The 18,679-nt window shown below is 44.0% G+C and overlaps 2 protein-coding genes across 2 annotated transcripts in view; one reads left to right on the top strand and one right to left on the bottom strand.

Moving 5' to 3' along the window:
- The window catches only part of vsir (V-set immunoregulatory receptor), a 59,714-nt gene extending 46,831 nt beyond the window's left edge, over window positions 1-12,883 (top strand). The window contains exons 4-7 of the mRNA XM_060854312.1: window positions 1,298-1,408; window positions 4,079-4,106; window positions 6,072-6,247; window positions 9,876-12,883. Of these exons, the coding sequence (XP_060710295.1) occupies window positions 1,298-1,408; window positions 4,079-4,106; window positions 6,072-6,247; window positions 9,876-9,901 (341 nt within the window). The 3' untranslated portion in view covers window positions 9,902-12,883. The remainder of the gene's footprint in view (window positions 1-1,297; window positions 1,409-4,078; window positions 4,107-6,071; window positions 6,248-9,875) is intronic.
- Window positions 1-18,679, bottom strand: part of cdh23 (cadherin-related 23) — a 674,096-nt gene that overhangs the window by 159,055 nt on the left and 496,362 nt on the right. The gene's annotated exons all lie outside the window — the stretch shown is intronic.

Raw genomic sequence — 18,679 nt, forward strand, 5'->3', positions numbered from 1 at the left:
AGATTGATTCTAAACTAAAAAGTGAGATAATGGAGTTTTACAATAATTCATGCAGTTTTTGAGCTCAGAGTTCTACATGAATGCATGCAGTTTTTGAGCAAATTACAATGTAACCCTGCAAGTACAAATTCACACCACAAAATGTATGTGTGCACGTGGATCTTTGTCTGTATGTGTGTGTCTGTCTGGGGTGGGGGTTGTGAGTGTGAGAAAGTGTATGTGTGCGTGTTTCTAGAGTGCAGAGTGTCTTAAGTCTATGAGGGGGTGCGTGTGGGAGTGTATGAGTCTGTAAGGGTGTGTGTGGGTGTCTGTGTGCGCATCTGTATATGTGTGTGTCCGTGTGTATGTGTGTATAGAAGTGCCTGTGTGTGTGTGTGTGAGAGTGTGTGTGTGTGTAGTGCAATGGTGGTCACCTGGAGTGTGACGTGAACCCAAGGTCCCGGTTGAGGCCCTCCCTATGGGTACCGAATTTAGCTATCAGCCTCTGCTCGGCCACTTTTCGGGACAGGCAGCAGCTATCACCATTGTTAACAGCTAACCTGAGAATGCAACTTTTTAAAAAAAGGTTTTGTGATTTACACATGAAAGAAGTGAAATTATCACTGTATTCTAACAGATGAAAGGCTTAACAGACAATTAATTTTTCAATGTATAATTTCAGTTACGTCACACTGCAAATTTTTGCTATAAATTCTGTGTTACGATTGAGCCCTCCACAATCACCTGATGAAGGAGCGTCACTCCGAAAGTTAGTGTGCTTCCAATTAAACATGCTGGACTATAACTTGGTGTTGTGTGATTTTTAACTTTGTACACCCCAGTCCAACACCGGCATCTCCAAATCTTCTCTTTCAGAAATACTGCATTAAGTCCAAAATCTGCTGAATGTGGATTTGATTATCCTTAAATGACCTGTCCTCTGTGGGAGGGAATAATGACACGGTCTCAGAGAAAAAACAAATTCTTCACTGCATCTTAAATGGAATCCTCCTTATTTCTAAATATCCAATTCAGTCTTCCCAAAAATGGAACAAATCCTCATGGGATCCACCCTGCCAAGCTTCCAGATGAGGTCACCATTTGAATGGAAACATTTATACAGGATAGGGTACTGTGGAAGGAGGGGAGTTGGATCAGGTAGCATTGGATAGCTCTACCACAGTCAAGATGGGCCAAATGGTCTCCTTCTGTGCTTTGCCATCCTTCAATGACGGGGTGTGGGTGTGTCTTCCTTTCTGAATGGCTGCACATGCCATGCATATCGATTAATGCTTTGTTTTATATTTGAATCCCCCAGCCACCACAGCTGCTGCTCTTGCCACCATGGGATGTGTCATTGGCATCTTGTCTTTGCCCCTGATTCTGCTCCTTATCTACAAACAGAGGCAGGGTGCAGCCACCAGGAGACGTAAGTGAGAAACCAGCTCGGGGGGGGGGGGGGTGGGGGAGGGGGGGGTTGCTTACAGCAGCTCTGCATGACACTAATGCAAGATGTCTGGATGGATGTTGGCAGTCACACCAAATATTTCACAGCTGCTGGTTACCTGTATTCAGGAACTTCTGCAAACATTTATACACTCACAGCAGATCCCCATAGGTATTACTATACTCTTGGCAAAACCTTGCAATTATTGACACGGTCTCGGTGATCCCCTATAAATACTGACACACCTCCTCTCCAGGGACCCCCAGTAAATACTGACACACTCCCCCCCAGGGACCCCCCTGGAAATACTGACACAATTCCCCGCACCCCTCTGGGGCCCCCCTGTAAACACTGACACACTCGCCCCCCCCCCCCCCAGGGACCCCCCTGGAAATACTGACTCACTCCCCCCTGGGGACCCCCTGTAAATACTGACACACTCCCCCCCCCAGGGACCCCACCTGTAAATACTGACACACTCCCCCCCACCCGGGACCCCCCCTGTAAATGCTGACACATACCCCCAAGGACCCCCCTGTAAATACTGACACACTCCCCTCAGGGATCCCCTGTAAATACTGACACATTCCCCCCAGGGACCTCCCTGTAAATACTGACACGCTCCCCTCCAGGGACTCCCCTGTAAATACTGACACACTCCCCTCCAGGGACCCCCCTGTAAATACTGATACACTCCCCCTGGGACCCCCTGCAATTTCTGTCAAAATTCCCCCTGGACCCCATACTTTTTCAAGACCCATTCCCCCAGGGACCCCCTGTAAATAGTAACACACTTCCTGAGGACCCCCACCTTATACTGACATTCCTGCTGTTGCAATCACTCTCTCAAGCTCCCCCACACCCCTGTATCACTGTCACTCTTTCAGACACACACTGCTATCAATGCCACTCTCTCAGATCTACAGTCAATGTCACATTATCTCTGTTTTTTCCCCTAAAGTTGAGCAGATATTACAGTTCCTGATTATCTGCAGACCAGTCAGTTTTGTCTTGCTCTGCTTTTCCCTGACCAGTTTGTTTTGGTATTTGAACGCCAAAGAAGTGTTCACTTCATAAACAGATACTTCTGAAAATGAGATAGAATGGCATTCTGTATCCAAACAGGCACTCCTATTCACAGCAATGAAGGCCTCCAATTTTCATCAGTGTGAGAGATCTGTTTATAAAATATCCTTATCGTGTGTCTCAGACCTTCTCCTGGAAATGCGTTTCTGTTATGTCGGGAGACAGAGCACCCATTTTAACCGCAATACCATTTCACAGCAGGCAAGCAGTCAGAGCTAATCTGCTGATGCTGGCAGAAGGAAAATAAAACTTTTTTTTCCACTCAATGAGTGTTTTGGGTCTGGAATGTACTGCCTGGAAATGTGGTGGAGGCAGGTTCAACTGAGGCATTCAAGAGGGGCACTGGATGGCTTATTAAAACAGGAACAATGTTGGGGAACAGGAGAAAAGACGGGGGGATTGGTATTGAGTGAAAGTGCACCGACAGCCGGTGCAGAAATCGGTGGCTCAGTGGTTAGCACTGCTGCCTCACAGCACCAGGATCCCAGGTTCAATTCCAGCCTCGGGTGACTGTCTGTGTGGAGTTTGCACATTCTCCTCGTGTCTGCGCGGGTTTCTTCCGGGTGCTCCGGTTTCCTCCCACAGTCCAAAGATGTGCAAGTCAGGTGGATTGTCCAAAGTGTTTGGTGCATTAGTCAGAGGGATATGAGTCTGGATGGGTTACTCTTCGGTGGGTCGGTGTGGACTGGTTGGGCCGAAGGGCCTGTTTCCACACTGTAGGGAATCTAATCTAAAATGACAGGCTAAATAGAGTCATACAGCATGGCAATACACTCTTTGGTCCAACTCATCTGCACCGACCAGGCATCTCAATCTCACCTAGTCCCATTTGCCAGCATTTAGCCCACATCCCTCAACTCTTCCAGTTCATATGACCTCCTTCCGCACCATTAAAAATTCTATGATACTATGAATGGCTTTGTTCACAGGGTTTGATGCCCACCTGGATAACTATAAGAACAAGGCAATGGCCATGGGTTTGAAAATGTATTTGTGGCACAGCAGTCCTTCAGAGCTGCGCTGGAGACTGTGTCAGCCTGATTGAAGCATGGTTGCATTTGTGGTTTGAGTGTCAGAGAATGTCTAACCCAGTCAGCGAAATTTAGCAGGTAATGTCCCCATCAGCGTTTGATAATAGCACTGTAGAAATAGCAGAAGTATTAGCAGCTGATGATTGTAATCAGGCATCCCACAGAACTTTCCTGTTCCACCTCCACACTGTCTCATGACACAACTAAGGTAACGCAAAGCCAACCTGCTGTCAGCAATATTGTGAGGAGTCAGTGTGAAAAGAAACCTTTAACCTGTCATGCAACAGTGCAGATACATTCAAGGAGAAGTCAGGTAAGTATAATCGAGAAATGAACGGACCGTTTTACTGATGGGGTAAGATGACAATTCAAGCAGAATGTCACGGTCTGTATAGGTCGTTTGAGCCAAGGTACACACAATGTAATTGATGCATTAAGTTTTAAACTTTTGAATCATTTGTGGTTTTTCTTCTGCAACTTGTACATGCAATATTTCAATTTTTCACAGTCTCACCTCACTTCTTTCTGATTGCAGGAGCCCATGAGCTTGTCCGAATGGATAGGTACGGTTATTTTTATTGGTCCTCCAATCTTTCTGTTAAACTGAAGGGGATGTCCTCCTTGACTTTGCCCTTTCATACAGGCAATACAGTCAAGGTTTCAGAACGTGAGTCAGCGCCAACCTGCTGGGGCATCGTCATGGGGGAGCAGTGTGAAGGGCAAAGAAATGACTCACTAACAAATCCTTGCTTAAAGTTTATTTCCCTTCAGTTACCATGGGGTGTTCAGCAGAGTGGGCCTGTACCTCACCTTGATGTTATAATGTTGTCTGACAACTGAAATTAACTCTATCCATCCATTCTACGCAGAGTTAATCAAAGTGGGCTCATGCTCCCTCCAAGATGAAGTGGTAGGGGAGGGGAGGTCACCTTGGATTGCTCATGTGACTTTTAAGATCAGAAGAGATGTAGGCCTTTCTGTAGAACAGCTCTTCACTCTCTCACCAATGCATTGTGGATCAAGGTGCAGACCACAGCCTGTGGCTGGGATTAATGTCACAAAGTTTGGCTTGTTCACATAATCTTCATCTATCAGTTGTTTTACTGGGTGTACCTGGTAACACAGAGGTTAGACCATCACCTTGCCTGACTGGTGAGAGTTTCAAAGGGTAAATAACTGTACGTTAGCATGCTCATGGGGTTTGACAGATTGTCTATGGTCCAGAGTGCCCTAGATGTCCAGCAGTCAGGCACAAATCCCCTTAACATAAACGATCATGGTGTCGAAAACTGGAAAATAATCCCGAAACGATCGGAAAATGAAAACAGAAAATGCTGGAGAACCTTAGCAGACCTGGTAGCATCTATGGAGAGAGAAACAGAGTTAGTGTTTAAAGTCTGGCATGATTCTTCTGCTTCATCAGAGGAAGAAGTCATCGGTGAAGAAGGCTACCTCAGAATATAACTGGGCCGGTAGGCTGAGGGATCACAGATGGAGTTTAATTTAGATAAGTGTAAGGTGTTCTGTTTTAGTAAGACAAACTAGAGCAGCACTCACACAATTAATGGTAGGGCCCTGTGAGGGTGTTGTTGAACAGAGAGACCTAGGCACATAGTTCCTTGAATGTGGCATCACAGGGAGATAGGCTGTTGAAGAAGGCATTTGACATGCTTGCCTGACATTCTGACATTGGTCAGAACATGGAGTAGAGGAGTTGGCACACCATTTTACAAGACATTGACAAGGCCACATTTGGGATTCTGCATACAATTCTGGTTGCCCTGCTTTAGGAAGGATGTTATTAAGCTGGAAAGGGTGCAGAAAAGGTTTACAAGAATGTTACTCAGACTGGAAGGTTTGATTTATAAGGAGAGGATTGGCACTTCTTTCCCTGGAGCGTCGGAGGCTGAGGGGTGACCTTATGGTGGTTTACAAAATCATGAGGGGCATGGAGAGAGTGAATTGACAAGGTCTTTTCTTCAGGGTAGTGTAGTCCAAACCTGGAGGGCGTAGGTTTGAGGTGAGAGGGGAAAGGTTTAAAAAGGACCTGAGGGGCAACTTTTTCACACACAGTTTAGTGCATGTATGAAACGAGCTGCCAGAGGAAGTGGTAGAGACTAGCACTATTACTATATTTAAAAGATATTTGGACAGACACGTGAATAGGAAAGGCTTAGAGGAATATAGGACAAATGCAGGTAAATAGAACTAGTTCAGTCTAGGAAACCTGGTCAGCATGGATGAGTTGGGCTGAAGGGCCTGTTTCTGTGCTGTCAGTCTCTATGACTCTGAGTCACTTCTAAAGAAGTATCATACAGGTCTTGAAATGTTAACTCTGTTTCTCTCTCCGCAGATACTGCCAGAACTGCCGAGTTTCTTCAGCACTTTCTACTTTTATTTCAGATTTTCAGCATCTGCAGTATTTTAGTTATAGCTGAAATGATAAAATTTGTTTCTGACTAACCGGTAGAAATGAACAACCTCGGGCCAAAAGTAATGAGTGTGGAATTTGTTTTCCTGATCTACAGTGAGGCGATAGGCGTGGAGAATCCAGTATTTGAGGAGATTCCAGCCCAAAGTTCTGAAGTGAAACCAAGGACACTGGATATTCGTCGCCTCCCATCAGACTCGGACCGCCATCTCCTCTCCGAACCCAACACTCCGCTTTCTCCTGAGGCACTGCCACGGTTCTTCCCAACACTCGGTAAGTTTGCTTTCTTCCATTCATCATTCAGGTCAGCACAAGGAGGGGAGAAACCAATGCAATTCCCCGGAAAAGGCTCACTTGGATAAGCTCTGGATTCTCAGATGTCTGCCGAGGTACACTGGGTAATGCTCTGACCCCCAAGTCTGAAGCCTTTGGGGTTGAGTTGGTTCAAGTCCCGCTCGGGAAGCCTCAGCACAAACATCTACACTGACCTTCCCAGTGCCACTATGGAGCCAGTGCTGTACTGAGTCACACAACATGGAAACAGACCCCCTCAGTCCAATTCGGCCATGTCGATCAAACTAAACTAGTCCCGTTTGCCTGCATTTGGCCAATATCTTTCTAAACCTTTCCTATTCATGTTTCTGTCCGGATGCCTTCTAAGTGTTGTCACTGTACCAGCCTCCACTACTTCCTCTGGCAGCTCATCCCATACACATAGCATTCTCTGTGTGAAAAAGCTACCCCTTTTAAATCTCACTTTAAACCTATGCCCTCTAGTTTTGAACTCCCCTATCCTAGGGAAAATATTCACTTATTGACCTTATCGATGCCCCTCAATGTTTTGTAGACCTCTATAAGGTCACCCATCAGCCTTCTATACTCCAAGGAAAAAAGTTCCAGCCTCTCCTTATAACTCTCACCCTCCAATTCCAACAACATCCTTGTAAATCTTTCCATTCTAATTGAATAATACCCTTCCTATAAACGGGAGACCAGAACTGTACAAAGTAATCCTAAAGTGGTCTCACCAATGTCCTGTACACCTGCGAAATGATGTCCCAATTCCCACAGTCAATGCTCTGACCAATGAAGACAAGTGTGCCACACACCTTCTTTACTATCTGGTCTGCCTGTGATGCTACTTTCAAGGAACAGTGTACTTGAACCCTTAGGTCTATTTCAAGAATGTGGTGCTGGAAAAATCACAGCAGGTCAGGCAGCATCTGAGGATCAGGTTCCTGGTGAAGGGCTTATGCCTGAAATGTTGATTCTCCTGCACCTCAGATGCTGCCTGATCTGCTGTGCTTTACCAGCATTATACTCTCAACTCTGATCTCCAGCATCTGCAGCCCTCACTTTCCCCAAGGCCTCACCATTATCTGTCTAAGTCCTGCCCTGATTTGACTTACTAAAATGCAGCACCTCACATTTATCTATATTAAGTTCCATCTGCCACTGCTGAAAGATTTGTCTTTCAGATAAGACGGTAAACCAAGTCTAATCGCATCCCTTCAGATGGACATCGGCAGGGGAGACTGAGGAAGGGATGAGGGAACAAGACTCGGAGAGAGTGAGGCAGGGAGAAGGAGGAGGAAAGAGGGGTTGGGTTTGAAGAAAGAGGGAGCTGAAGGTGTCTGAGCGTAGCAAGTGGTTGCAAGGAGTGGGAGGGGTGGAAGAGGTTCCAGTAATAGACCAGATCTTCAACAGACGTCTAAGAACAGGAGAAGCCCATTTTGTTTTTAAAAAAAGGTATAATTTGACCCTGAGAAGACTGAGACATGCCAACAGATGAAAGTGGAATTCAGCGGAGAGGGCAAAACAGTGCCCCCAATGAGCGGTACACATTGTGCATACCTGTAATGGTGGAGGTGTTGTGGTTAACACTTAGCTTCTCTTGCAGAGACGGCAAGGCTGTGCACCAGAACTGGTGCATCACCACAAGACAAGATCTACCAAGAATGACTTTTCTTTTACATTCATTTCTAGATTTACTGAGGTGAAGGGACAACAGCGACTTGTACAAAGTGGTAAAAAAGTACCGTAGTGCTTTCACAGGAGTGTCACCAAAAAAAAACTCTCATGTTGAGCCTCACAAGGAGATATCAGGCCAGGTGACCATAAGGGACATGGGTTTTAAACAGTGATTGAAAAGGAGGACAGGGAGGTGAAGGGGTTTAGGGAGATAATTCCAGAGCTACAGGACTGTCAGCGTGACCCCACAGACAAAAGGGGTGTGAAGTCCATAACAGTACAGAATGTGCAGAAGACAAGATTGTAGGTGCATGGGGATTTTGAAGGGCTGTGGAACCGGAAGCATTTAGAGGGAATGCAAGCAGGAGTATTCCAATCCTTCACAGTTTGGAGACCTCACTGGGTACTTTTGACCATATGTGACAGTGTAGAACAGACAGTGGTGAATTGGTCAATGTTTTCACATCCTACTCAGTTCTTTTACTACTTTGAGCAGTGTTCCTCGGTGACTCCAGGAATGCAAAGATCAAAGCCAACCACATTCCTCACTTTGATGGGCTCATGATAACTCAAAACATTCCTTGACATAGAAAATAATCAACACACTTGCAATGTCAATTGTGAACAGAGGCTGTTGCAATAAAGAGGCTGAAAATTCTGCACTGATACAAAGAAAAATATTCACAAACAAATCAGCAGAAAACACAGATATTCCATGCTATGACTAAAACTGCTCCATGTGTAGAAGCTATCTCTCAGATTCATGATGCCACAGTAAACCACTTCCTGTTCTGAAAGTTTCAAGTACAAATTGTCTTCAGCACTGAAATTCTTTACACTGTTTAACGTTTCTGCTCCAACTCCCACAGTAAAAATAAACCTTTTACTGCACTAACCATATTATTACATAATCATAAGCCCTGACCTTTGACAAAGTTCAGTGAAGCGCTTGACTATTTTTCATAAATTGAAAGGATAAATAAATGTGCGGCCACTATGATTCTGCTGCTTTCAGTTTTGAATCTTGCTGAAAAGAGAGATGTATTGTTGAAGATTCCCAAGTTGCAATCGTCAGGACAAATGCAAGAACGCCACATTTCAGACGATTACAATTTACACTGCAGGAGAGAAGGAACAGGATGGGTTAGCAAATCAAACTTTGATTGGGTGGCACATTTCCGTGGCAAAAGCAATGAGAAACAATAGTCTCCCAAAGCTCTGGGCTATTTCATAAAATATGCAAATCCTGCACAGATTCCCTTTATTTACAGAGAATGGATCTCTGTTTAAGAATGTATGAAGTTTCTAGGAAACGTAAATGATCTATGCTATGGACTCAACTGATGGTCTTCATTGGTTGTTAGTGTGGCTATTAAGCAAAAGCGAGGACTGCAAATGCTGGAAATCAGAGTTTGGATTACAGTGGTGCTGGGAAAGCACAAGCGGTCAGGCAACATCCGAGGAGCAGGAAAATTGACACTTCGGGCAAAAGCCTTTCATCAGGACTGACCTCCTGATTGACATTCAGCCCTCAATGAAGAATCTTCCTCTTTCCCCGAAGAGTTAACCAAAATATCTGTGAGGGGTGTGATGAACCCAAATCCAACTGTGCTTTGAACACTTCATAACAACTTCAGGAAATTCTTTTTTCCTTTCTACTGTTGCGGGTACTAAACAAAATGAAAGGTTCATCGAGGGTTCTGAAGAAAGCTTAACTGGACCTGAAAAGTTAGCTGTTTCTCTTTCCACAGGTGCTGCCAGACCTGCTGAGTTTCTCTAGTGCTTTCTGTTATTGTTTGAAATCTTTACATGATCTGAAGAGAGAGAGAGCACTTCTGAAAGGCTTTTGTTTAATGCTGCTCTATATACATTTAATTAGATGTTGAATGGGAGATATTGACTTAAAGCATATTCTGTTGCATTTTGCCAGAACTTGTGCCTGACTCCCCAAAGTGATGCAGCCGTGGAGTGGAACATGCCTTGGTTTAGATAATAACCATAACACCAGATGAACAGAAGATGGTATGGATCATGGAGAACAATGACAAATGGACATACAATGAAATACATTCTAGCAGCTTTATGTGGTCATTATGCCATGCATATTGAGACAAATGTAGGGACAAGTTCAGCACAATCTCTGCTTTAATGGACATTTGGTATCTTTTAAGTATGGCGGATGAGTGAACACAATTGTCAACTGGTCATGCAATAACACGCTTGAGTTTATTGGCGTAAATTAGTTAAACTGTTCACAAAGCTAAGTGATTAGCTAGTATGCTGTCTGTCTACTGATACCCGTACAGGTCTGTCCTCTCTTCTATCCTCCTGACCCACAATAACCAAACATGCGTACAGTCACTCGATCAATCAGACCCTCAAAACCCAGATTCCAAGTTAGACCTGGCCTTTGGCTTTGAGGCATTACTTACAGAAGAACATAAGCAGGATATGACCACACCAAGTCTTTGGCTCGGCCTTGTCATGCTGGACAATGATGACTGATCACTGACCTCAAGCCCAAGGTAAAGAGTTCAGATGGAGATGCCCCAATGGGAGCTGACAAATGTGTGTTCATGTGCAAAGGGCACAGCCCATGCTTTCAAGGAGATGATTTGATTATGTCAAAAATTATTCTTCACAGTCAGTACAAACCTATGCCCTGACAGTATTTTCTTCAATCTACCTCTCCAGGAAATTTTAACCCTTCACTTGGTCTTTGTGTTGTCATGTCAACATGCACGTGGTTTGCACTCAGATGGGGTGGGATGAGAGAAGAGGGAAACGGAAAGAGGTGAATCACTTGATCCAAAACCCAGTGTCCCGTGAATTTCTCTACTTAACACGTCGAATGTTTCAATCCCAAATCTGGCACGAGTGCACAGCATTGCTGAAAATACCAGCTTTAAAATAACTATTTGCCTGACTAATCAAATGAAGTTTAGCAGCACCATGCAGCATCTCTGTTGTGACAAAGTGCGGTTCGGGCAGTCAATATTCTCTGATTAGCAACTGATCACTTTCTAGAACACTGGGTTCTGTGTCATCTAATTATAAACGATTGTCAGTATTATGGTTGACATTAATTGTAACATTAATTTTTATTTTGTATTTAATCAACCAGCAAATTGCAGTCTAAAATTGTGCTCAGAGTGAAACAGTATTACTAAATGATTGAGACAATCAATGCTCAGTTTTAAAACTCAGCACAGTCACTAAAATGGATCACCCTGGGGTTTGAGGCAACATGTCACCAGGCATGTTAATGATTCTGATCCAGTGCTAATACTATCAATACAAACCTCAAACTATAAAGTCTATTCTTTTCAAATGCGCTCTACTTCAAACATGAAAAAAAAGTTTGTATGTGCCTTCAGCTTTGTAAAATTTCCCAAGGTGCTCTGCAACACTGTTTAAAATATGTCATACCACTGCACTGGAGGAGCATCTTAAAGAGAGTGAAGAGGTTAGCAGAGGGATTTCCAGAGGGTAGCACCTGGGCAACTGGAGGTGTGGCTGCCAGAGATGCACACGAAGCAGAGTTAGGGTGCCAGGCCAGAGGTGATCACAGAGATATTGATGGGGTGGGAGAGGGGGTTGACACAAAATATCAGAGGGAGAAGAAAATTGAAAACCTAGTGAAATTTAGGTGTCTGACAGTATGCATTGTAATACACCTTGGTGTATAGAACAATTGTGGATTGTTATTGGAGTGATGTGGCTACACCTTTACCACATAAGGTGTACAAACAAAGACTGTCTCTTCTTGGAGCCACATCTTGTTCAGTTTTAAGGCAGAAGACAGCAATGTGAAATGGGCAAAGTAACAGGTCATTTGGATCTCCGGTGCAGGGATGGGAAGAGGGTTTTCATTGTGTTATTGCACTGGGAGCAACATCTCGATGATGCGCTCCTGGTCAGGAGTCATACCCACTGAAACATGCAGGGAACCATCTGGGGACCAAATGTAATGCATTTAGCTGAAGCTCTTAGTCCAGATTAGTGCAGCTATTTTTCCCTGGACTGCACTGTTCAGCGGAGGCAGTTACCATAGCAACTTTGAAAAGAAAACTTAATAAATGCTTGGAGTGGAAAATCTGCAGGGCCATGGGTTTACGATGTTGAATAGTGTGACTAGCTGTGTAGCACTTTCAAATAGCTCAGACATGACCAATCAGAGAGGCTACTTTGGCATTAATTTTTGATTTCATAATAAAAAGCAAAAGACTGTAGATGCCGGAAATCTGAAACAAACACAAGAGTGCTGGAGAAACTCAGCAGGTCTGGCAGCATCTGTAGAGAGATGAACAGAGTTAACATTTTTGACTCCGGTATGACCCTCCTTTGGAATGCATTTCTGAAAAAACAGTCATACCATTTGAAAGAGTTGCTGCCCGACCTGCTGAATTTCTCCAGCGTTCTCTTTGATGCTGTACATGTTGTAAAGTGTTATATTCATCCTGTTACTATCCCAGCCAATTCTCCTTAAATTACATTCGTTTTCCAATGAATTAATTCAAGGTTTGTCACCATTTTGTTTAGAGGTGGTAGTGATGGTGGCATGGGGCTTGCAGCTGTGGCTCCTCAGTTAGATCCACATAGATCCACAAATAAACAGTTTTATTTGTGGATCTATTTTAGCCTTAAGTCAAGGTAATCAGACTGGATGCAGAAGGTAAATTGGCAAGGTTGGAGCTGAAATGTGATCTTGACACTACTTTCAGTGCTGGGCTCTATTTTAGAAGGATTGCATTTGATAAGGACGTTACATTCTCTAAAGGACCTGGTGGCATAATGGTAATGTCACTGAACTAGTAATCCAGAGACTCCAGGCTAGTGGATTGGGAAAAAGTGAGGACTGCAGATGCTGGAGATCAGAGCTAAAAATGTGTTGCTGGAAAAGTGCAGCAGGTCAGGCAGTATCGGAAGAGCAGGAGAATCGACGTTTCAGGCATGAGCCCTTCTTCATTTCTGAAGAAGGGCTCATGCCCGAAACGTCGATTCTCCTGCTCTTTGGATGCTGCCTGACCTGCTGCGCTTTTCCAGCAACACATTTTCAGTCGTGGATTGGGATGTTGGTTTGATTCCCAGACTGGCTGATGGTTAAGTTTTAATTAACTTGAATTTAGTTTACAGGGAAAATAACCTGAATTAAAAGAGAGTGTAGTGATGGCTATTAAATCATTGTTGATTGTTTGGGGGGGAAGAAAATCTATCCGGTTTATTTATACCCTGTCGAGTAGGCATTCTGCCATCCTTTACCAGTCTGCCTACATGTGATTCTGAAATGACCTGACAATGCCACTAAGCGACAAAAAAAGGACTGGCCAACTCAGCAAATGCCAGCCACATTCCACATCAGAAGTTTAAAAAAAAGTTGTTCCAGCTTTATTTGATGGAAGTTAAACCTAGTTGTTCATACTGGTGGGGGACTTTAAGGGTGTTCAAGTGGGATTCGGAAATAAACGTGTTCTGGTCTTTGTTACGTCTTTAGAAAATTAAGGATCATTGAAACACTCTGAACCTAAAGTCTATATGTGGAAACAGATTGGGGACACCACACAATCAGTTGGTGCTTTTCTTTGGGCATGAGATCGGCTGATGAAATATTGATTAGATATAAGGCAGAAACTTTATCAACTGCAAAGGCTGTCCTTTACCTGTTGTTCTTGCTGTTGAGGTTAAAATTGATTTTGAAACACAATTAAGCTCTCTGCAAGATTACCATCAGGTGACCCATCAATGCTCAACAGTAAACAACCAGAACAGAGAAGCAAATTACTGCAGATGCTCAATCTGTACTGAAAACAACCGATGCTGGAGATCACAGCGGGTCAGGTAGCTCTGATGAAGAGTTATCTAGACTCTAAACGTTAGCTTGCTTTCTCTCCATGGATGTAGCCTGACCTGCTGTGACAAAGAACAAAAGAGAAGCACAGCACACGACCAGACCCTTCGGCCCCTCCAAACCTTTGCTGATCATTATGCCCTAAGTAAACACAAACAGCTTCTGCCCCTATTCGGTCTATATTCCCTCCCTCTTCATGTGACCATCCAAATGCCTCTTAAACATTGCCAATGTGCCTGCTTCCACCACCTCTTCTGACAGTATGTTCCAGACTCCTACCACTCTCTGCGTGAAAAACTTCCCTCACACATCTCCCTTAAACTTTTTCCCCTCACTCCCTCACACCTTAAACCTCTGTCTTCTTGTAATTGAAACTTCAAACCTGGGAAAAACTTTCTGACTATTCACCCGATCCAGAATGGTGTAGGCCTCTATCAGCTTTCCAGTGAAAACAATCCCAGTCTTCTTAACCTTTCCTCACAGCCAATGATCTTCAGCATTTTTTGTTTTCAGTAAATGTTGTTTCACAGGGAGGAACTGTGAGGCCGATGAGGGCTGGTAATTCCACATTGGAGCTGTCATTGAGATCAGTCACCTGTAGTGTGTACCATTTCAGTCGCTTGCCCTCAGACCTTGCCTAACCCTTCACGCCGACCTTGAACAGCAGAGATCAAACAATGCACTTTCAACATGAAGGGAGTGTCTCTAGGCTTCAAAGGGCCGTGTTATCAGACAATATCAGAGGTGTTTGTGTTATCAGTGTGGACTATCTGACAGCAGACTTGGGTGCTATTGGTTGAGTTTTCAGCCCTGCCAGAAACCAGTAACGTGTTGCAGAGAGGGGGGGTGAAGGGCGAGAAGCAAAGGTGTGAGTGAAGAGGTGCACAGGAAGTTGCACAAAGCAAACAGATTGTGCACCGCACTCCCCAAAACCTTCACTCTGCATCTGTCCTCAATGGGTTACAGTCAGAAGAGGAGCTGGAGTGAACACAGCTGTTAGGGTTAAAAAGGCAAAACCTGCAAATGCTGAACCCCCCAAATTAAAAATCACCAACAGACAGTGCACCCACTGGTATGGGCAATGGAACCACTCACTAGGCCTTATTCTTCAGTTTCTGCTGCACCCTGTGTACATCTCCTTTGGCTTTTCAGAACAGACACATCTTGGCGATCCAGGTTGTGCCTCAGACAACTGACTGTGTGGAGTTTGCACGTTCTCCCCGTGCCTGTGTGGGTTTCCTCCGGGTGCTCCGGTTTCCTCCCACAGTCCAAAGATGTGCAGGTTAGGTGAATTGGTCGTGCTAAATTGCCCATAGTGTTAGGTGAGGGGGTAAATGTAGGGGAATGGGTCTGAGTGGGTGCTCTTTGGAGGGTCGGTGTGGACTTGTTGGGCCGAAGGGCCTGTTTCCACACTGTAAGTAATCTAATCTAATCTAAAAGAATTTTCAAGATGGTTAAATTGATATCGTCTTTAGCTCAAAGCTGATCACTTCACTCTTGGTCTCTGCTTAAAATACCATGTTGGCACTGCATTACAAGATTATCCTTGTCACCTGCATTTTACTTCTTTAGAATATGTCTTTGTGATAAAAGGCTCCTCCGAACATCTGCTTCAGAGTGACTGAGCAAGTTGGATCCCACAAAATCCAATGATCTTGACCTTGCTGTGATTGCCCATTTCTCAAATGGTCTTCATATGCATTCAGGCGATGCCCCCTTGATCTTCCCCCTCCCCGTGTTATGTCGAACTACAAATACAATCGGCAACAGGTTTACAGTTTTGCAGGAAAAATCTGTCCTCTCACCATGATTTGCATTAAATCAATGGAGCAAAAGTGTATAAAGCACTTACAATCTTCACTGCTCCGTGTTCAATCTCTTGCCAAAGTTTAAAGATCTTGGCTTTTTGTCACCCCCTTTCAGTTTCCTCTAGTCTTGCCTATCTAAGGAAGCAAACTAATCCATGTTACACAAGATCAATCTGCAATATCATGCTGCTATCCTTTCAAAGAGGTAGCACATGTTGCCTGTGATTTAGTCAGTTGGTGTCTGTGTTGAGGCTTAGCATTGGAAGGCTGTTAGTTTGCATAAGTAAAGTTACCATAGTCTTACCAAACCATAGGGCCACTCTCTCATTAGAGAGAGATAGAGACAACTAGTGGCGGTGTAACCTGAGGGTCACCATGCATCAGGCAAGGGGAGAGTCCTCCATGGTAACCTCAGTCAGTTTAGGAATGGAACCTACGTTGTTGGCATTACTCTGTATCACAAACTAGCCATCCAGCCAACTGAGCTAATACAGCACTCATCTTCAGTCGTGAACCAGATAGATTTTTCCAACAATCAGCAAAAGTTTCATTACCACCATTAGACACTTTATTCCAGATTTGTTATTGAATTCAAATTGCACCATCTGCCAAGGTGGGATTCAAACCCTAGTCCTGGCTTCCTGATAAATAGGCTAGCAAGAACACCATTCTGCCATCAATTGAGTAGATATTTGAATTCAATTGCATTATTAGATGTTCCAGATGATCCTCTTTCTGCAATGGAGGGGGTTAGTGAGGTCACAGGCACTGTAACTGCATGCTGTTGAGTTTACCTTTTGTAGTGGTAATAAATGCTAACAATGGATCAAAAACAAGCCCAATATTCCGCGCTCTCCTGGTACCAAATATTGTTCTGCCTGGTCAAATCAACAAAGAAAACTATTTTGTTTTAAAAAGTCCATCATTCAGATCAATTGTAAATCCGCATTTCTCCATGCAGAGTGCATCACTGACTGTTTTGGATTATAGTGAATGACATATGTTCGTGGTTTTAAGAACAAAACACAACTCCGTATGGCTGAGAATTGTGGGCTTATAATTGGATTTAAATTGTCGGATTTTTATTTTAAGTGAATTTTCTTAATATCACTGGTCTCCCTCTTAAAATGTTTTATTGTAACCCTTCACCCCATGTTGCTATTGTATAATATTCCCATTTTTAAAGTGCTGTTAGAAACATTTCAGACTCTTGGGTATCATGTACGTGTTAGAGGTTACACGGAACAAAAAAAATGTACAATTTGTATTTGTTAAACTTGTCTGTTAATTATTCAAAATATATGTAAATTACTTTGACGTAAAGTCATTTTATACTAAGTTTTTAATTAAATTTAAAGCTGTAAAATTTTTATATCAAAATTAATTTCATAGAGGCTAAAAGAATTTCAGAAATAAAACTTGTTCTACTTTTACAAACACCTACACCTATGTAGACTCTTTTTTTATACTCTACACTAATGAATGAAGATGGGTTCTAAAGTTGGGTTCTATTAATGCTGTTATAAGGGATTGTTAAAGCCTCATATCAAATTAACTCTTGCACAAAATATTAGAATGGTTTTTGCAAACTAGTGATCTCAAACCGTTAGAATGAATGGATCAAACCTATTTTTACCTTGTTTTTAGTTTCAGTCTGAACATTTTTTCTATTTAATTTAAAAATAAATATTCCAATATCCTTCCAAGCATTGACATTAACCCATCTGGCCTTAAGTACATGACAATCGCTGATGAATCTAATATAGAAACCTCTTCACTCAAAGTGGTGAGAAGGTCAAACTCGCTGCTAATATTGTGGTGCATTTAAGAGAAAGCGTATGAGGTGAGTACATGAGAGAGGTAGATATGGAAGGTCATGTCCCACAGGCTTTATGTAAATCAAGATGGGTGGAAGCTTGTGTGGAGTATAAATAGTTGCAGGGATCAAAGTGGGCCAGGTGCCCTACCTCTGTATGCTATGTACAGGTTGAGTTGTGCTCTATGCCTTAATTCTGTTTTTGAGCATTATTTTAGGAGTGTTAACATGTGATGCAAATTTATCTATCATCCACAAAAAATATCCAGAGGAAATCTTGGAAAGAACATTCTAACATTTTCAGAGATTTGACCCTCCCTGCTCACTTTATGTTTAAGGCAACAGTCATCTTTGTCCTAGCTTCGATCTCCTTAACCTCCCACAGCCCCGACAACCTCTCCCGATTTCTGTAACTTCCTACAGCCCCTACTCCCTTTCCTATCTCTGTAGCGTCCTCCAGCCCCTATACCGCCTCCCAATATCTGGAACTCTCTACAGCCCCTCCCTATCTCCGTAACCTCCCACAGCCCCTATATCCCTCCCTAATTCTGTAACCTCCTTCAGCCCCTACATCCCCTTCCTGTCTCTGTAACCTCCTCCAGACGCTACACCCTCTCGCTATCCCTGTAACCCCCTACATCCCCTCTCTATCCCTGTTACCTCCTACATCCCCTCCCTATCCCTGTAACCCCCTACACTGCCTCCCTATCCCTGTAACCCACGACACCCCCTCCTTATCTCTGTAACCTCTTCCAGCCCCTAAACCCATCCCTATCTGTGTAAACTACTCCAGCACCTACACCCCTCCCTATCTCTGTAATTCCTCCAGTCCCTACACCCCCTCCTTATCTCTGTAACCTCCTCCAGCCCCTACACCCCCTCCTTATCTCTGTAACCCCCACAGCCCCAACACCCCCTCCCTATCTCTGTAACCTCCTCCAGGCCCTACACCCTTCCCTATCTCTGTAACCCCCTCCAGACCCTACATCCCTCCCTATCTCTGTAACCCCCTCCAACCCCAAACCCCTCCCTATCTCTGTAACCCCCTCCAGCCCCTACATCCCTCCCTATCTCTGTAACCCCCTCCAGCCCCTACACCCCCTCCCATCTCTGTAACCCCCCACAGCCCCTACACCCCTCCCTATCTGTGTAACCTACTCCAGTCCCTACACCCCTCCCTATCTCTGTAACCCCCCTCCAACCCCAAACCCCTCGCTATCTCTGTAACCCCCTCCAGCCCCTACATCCCTCCCTATCTCTGT

Source organism: Hemiscyllium ocellatum, chromosome 43, assembly GCF_020745735.1.
Source record: "Hemiscyllium ocellatum isolate sHemOce1 chromosome 43, sHemOce1.pat.X.cur, whole genome shotgun sequence".
In the NCBI taxonomy this organism is placed as follows: Eukaryota; Metazoa; Chordata; class Chondrichthyes; order Orectolobiformes; family Hemiscylliidae; genus Hemiscyllium; species Hemiscyllium ocellatum.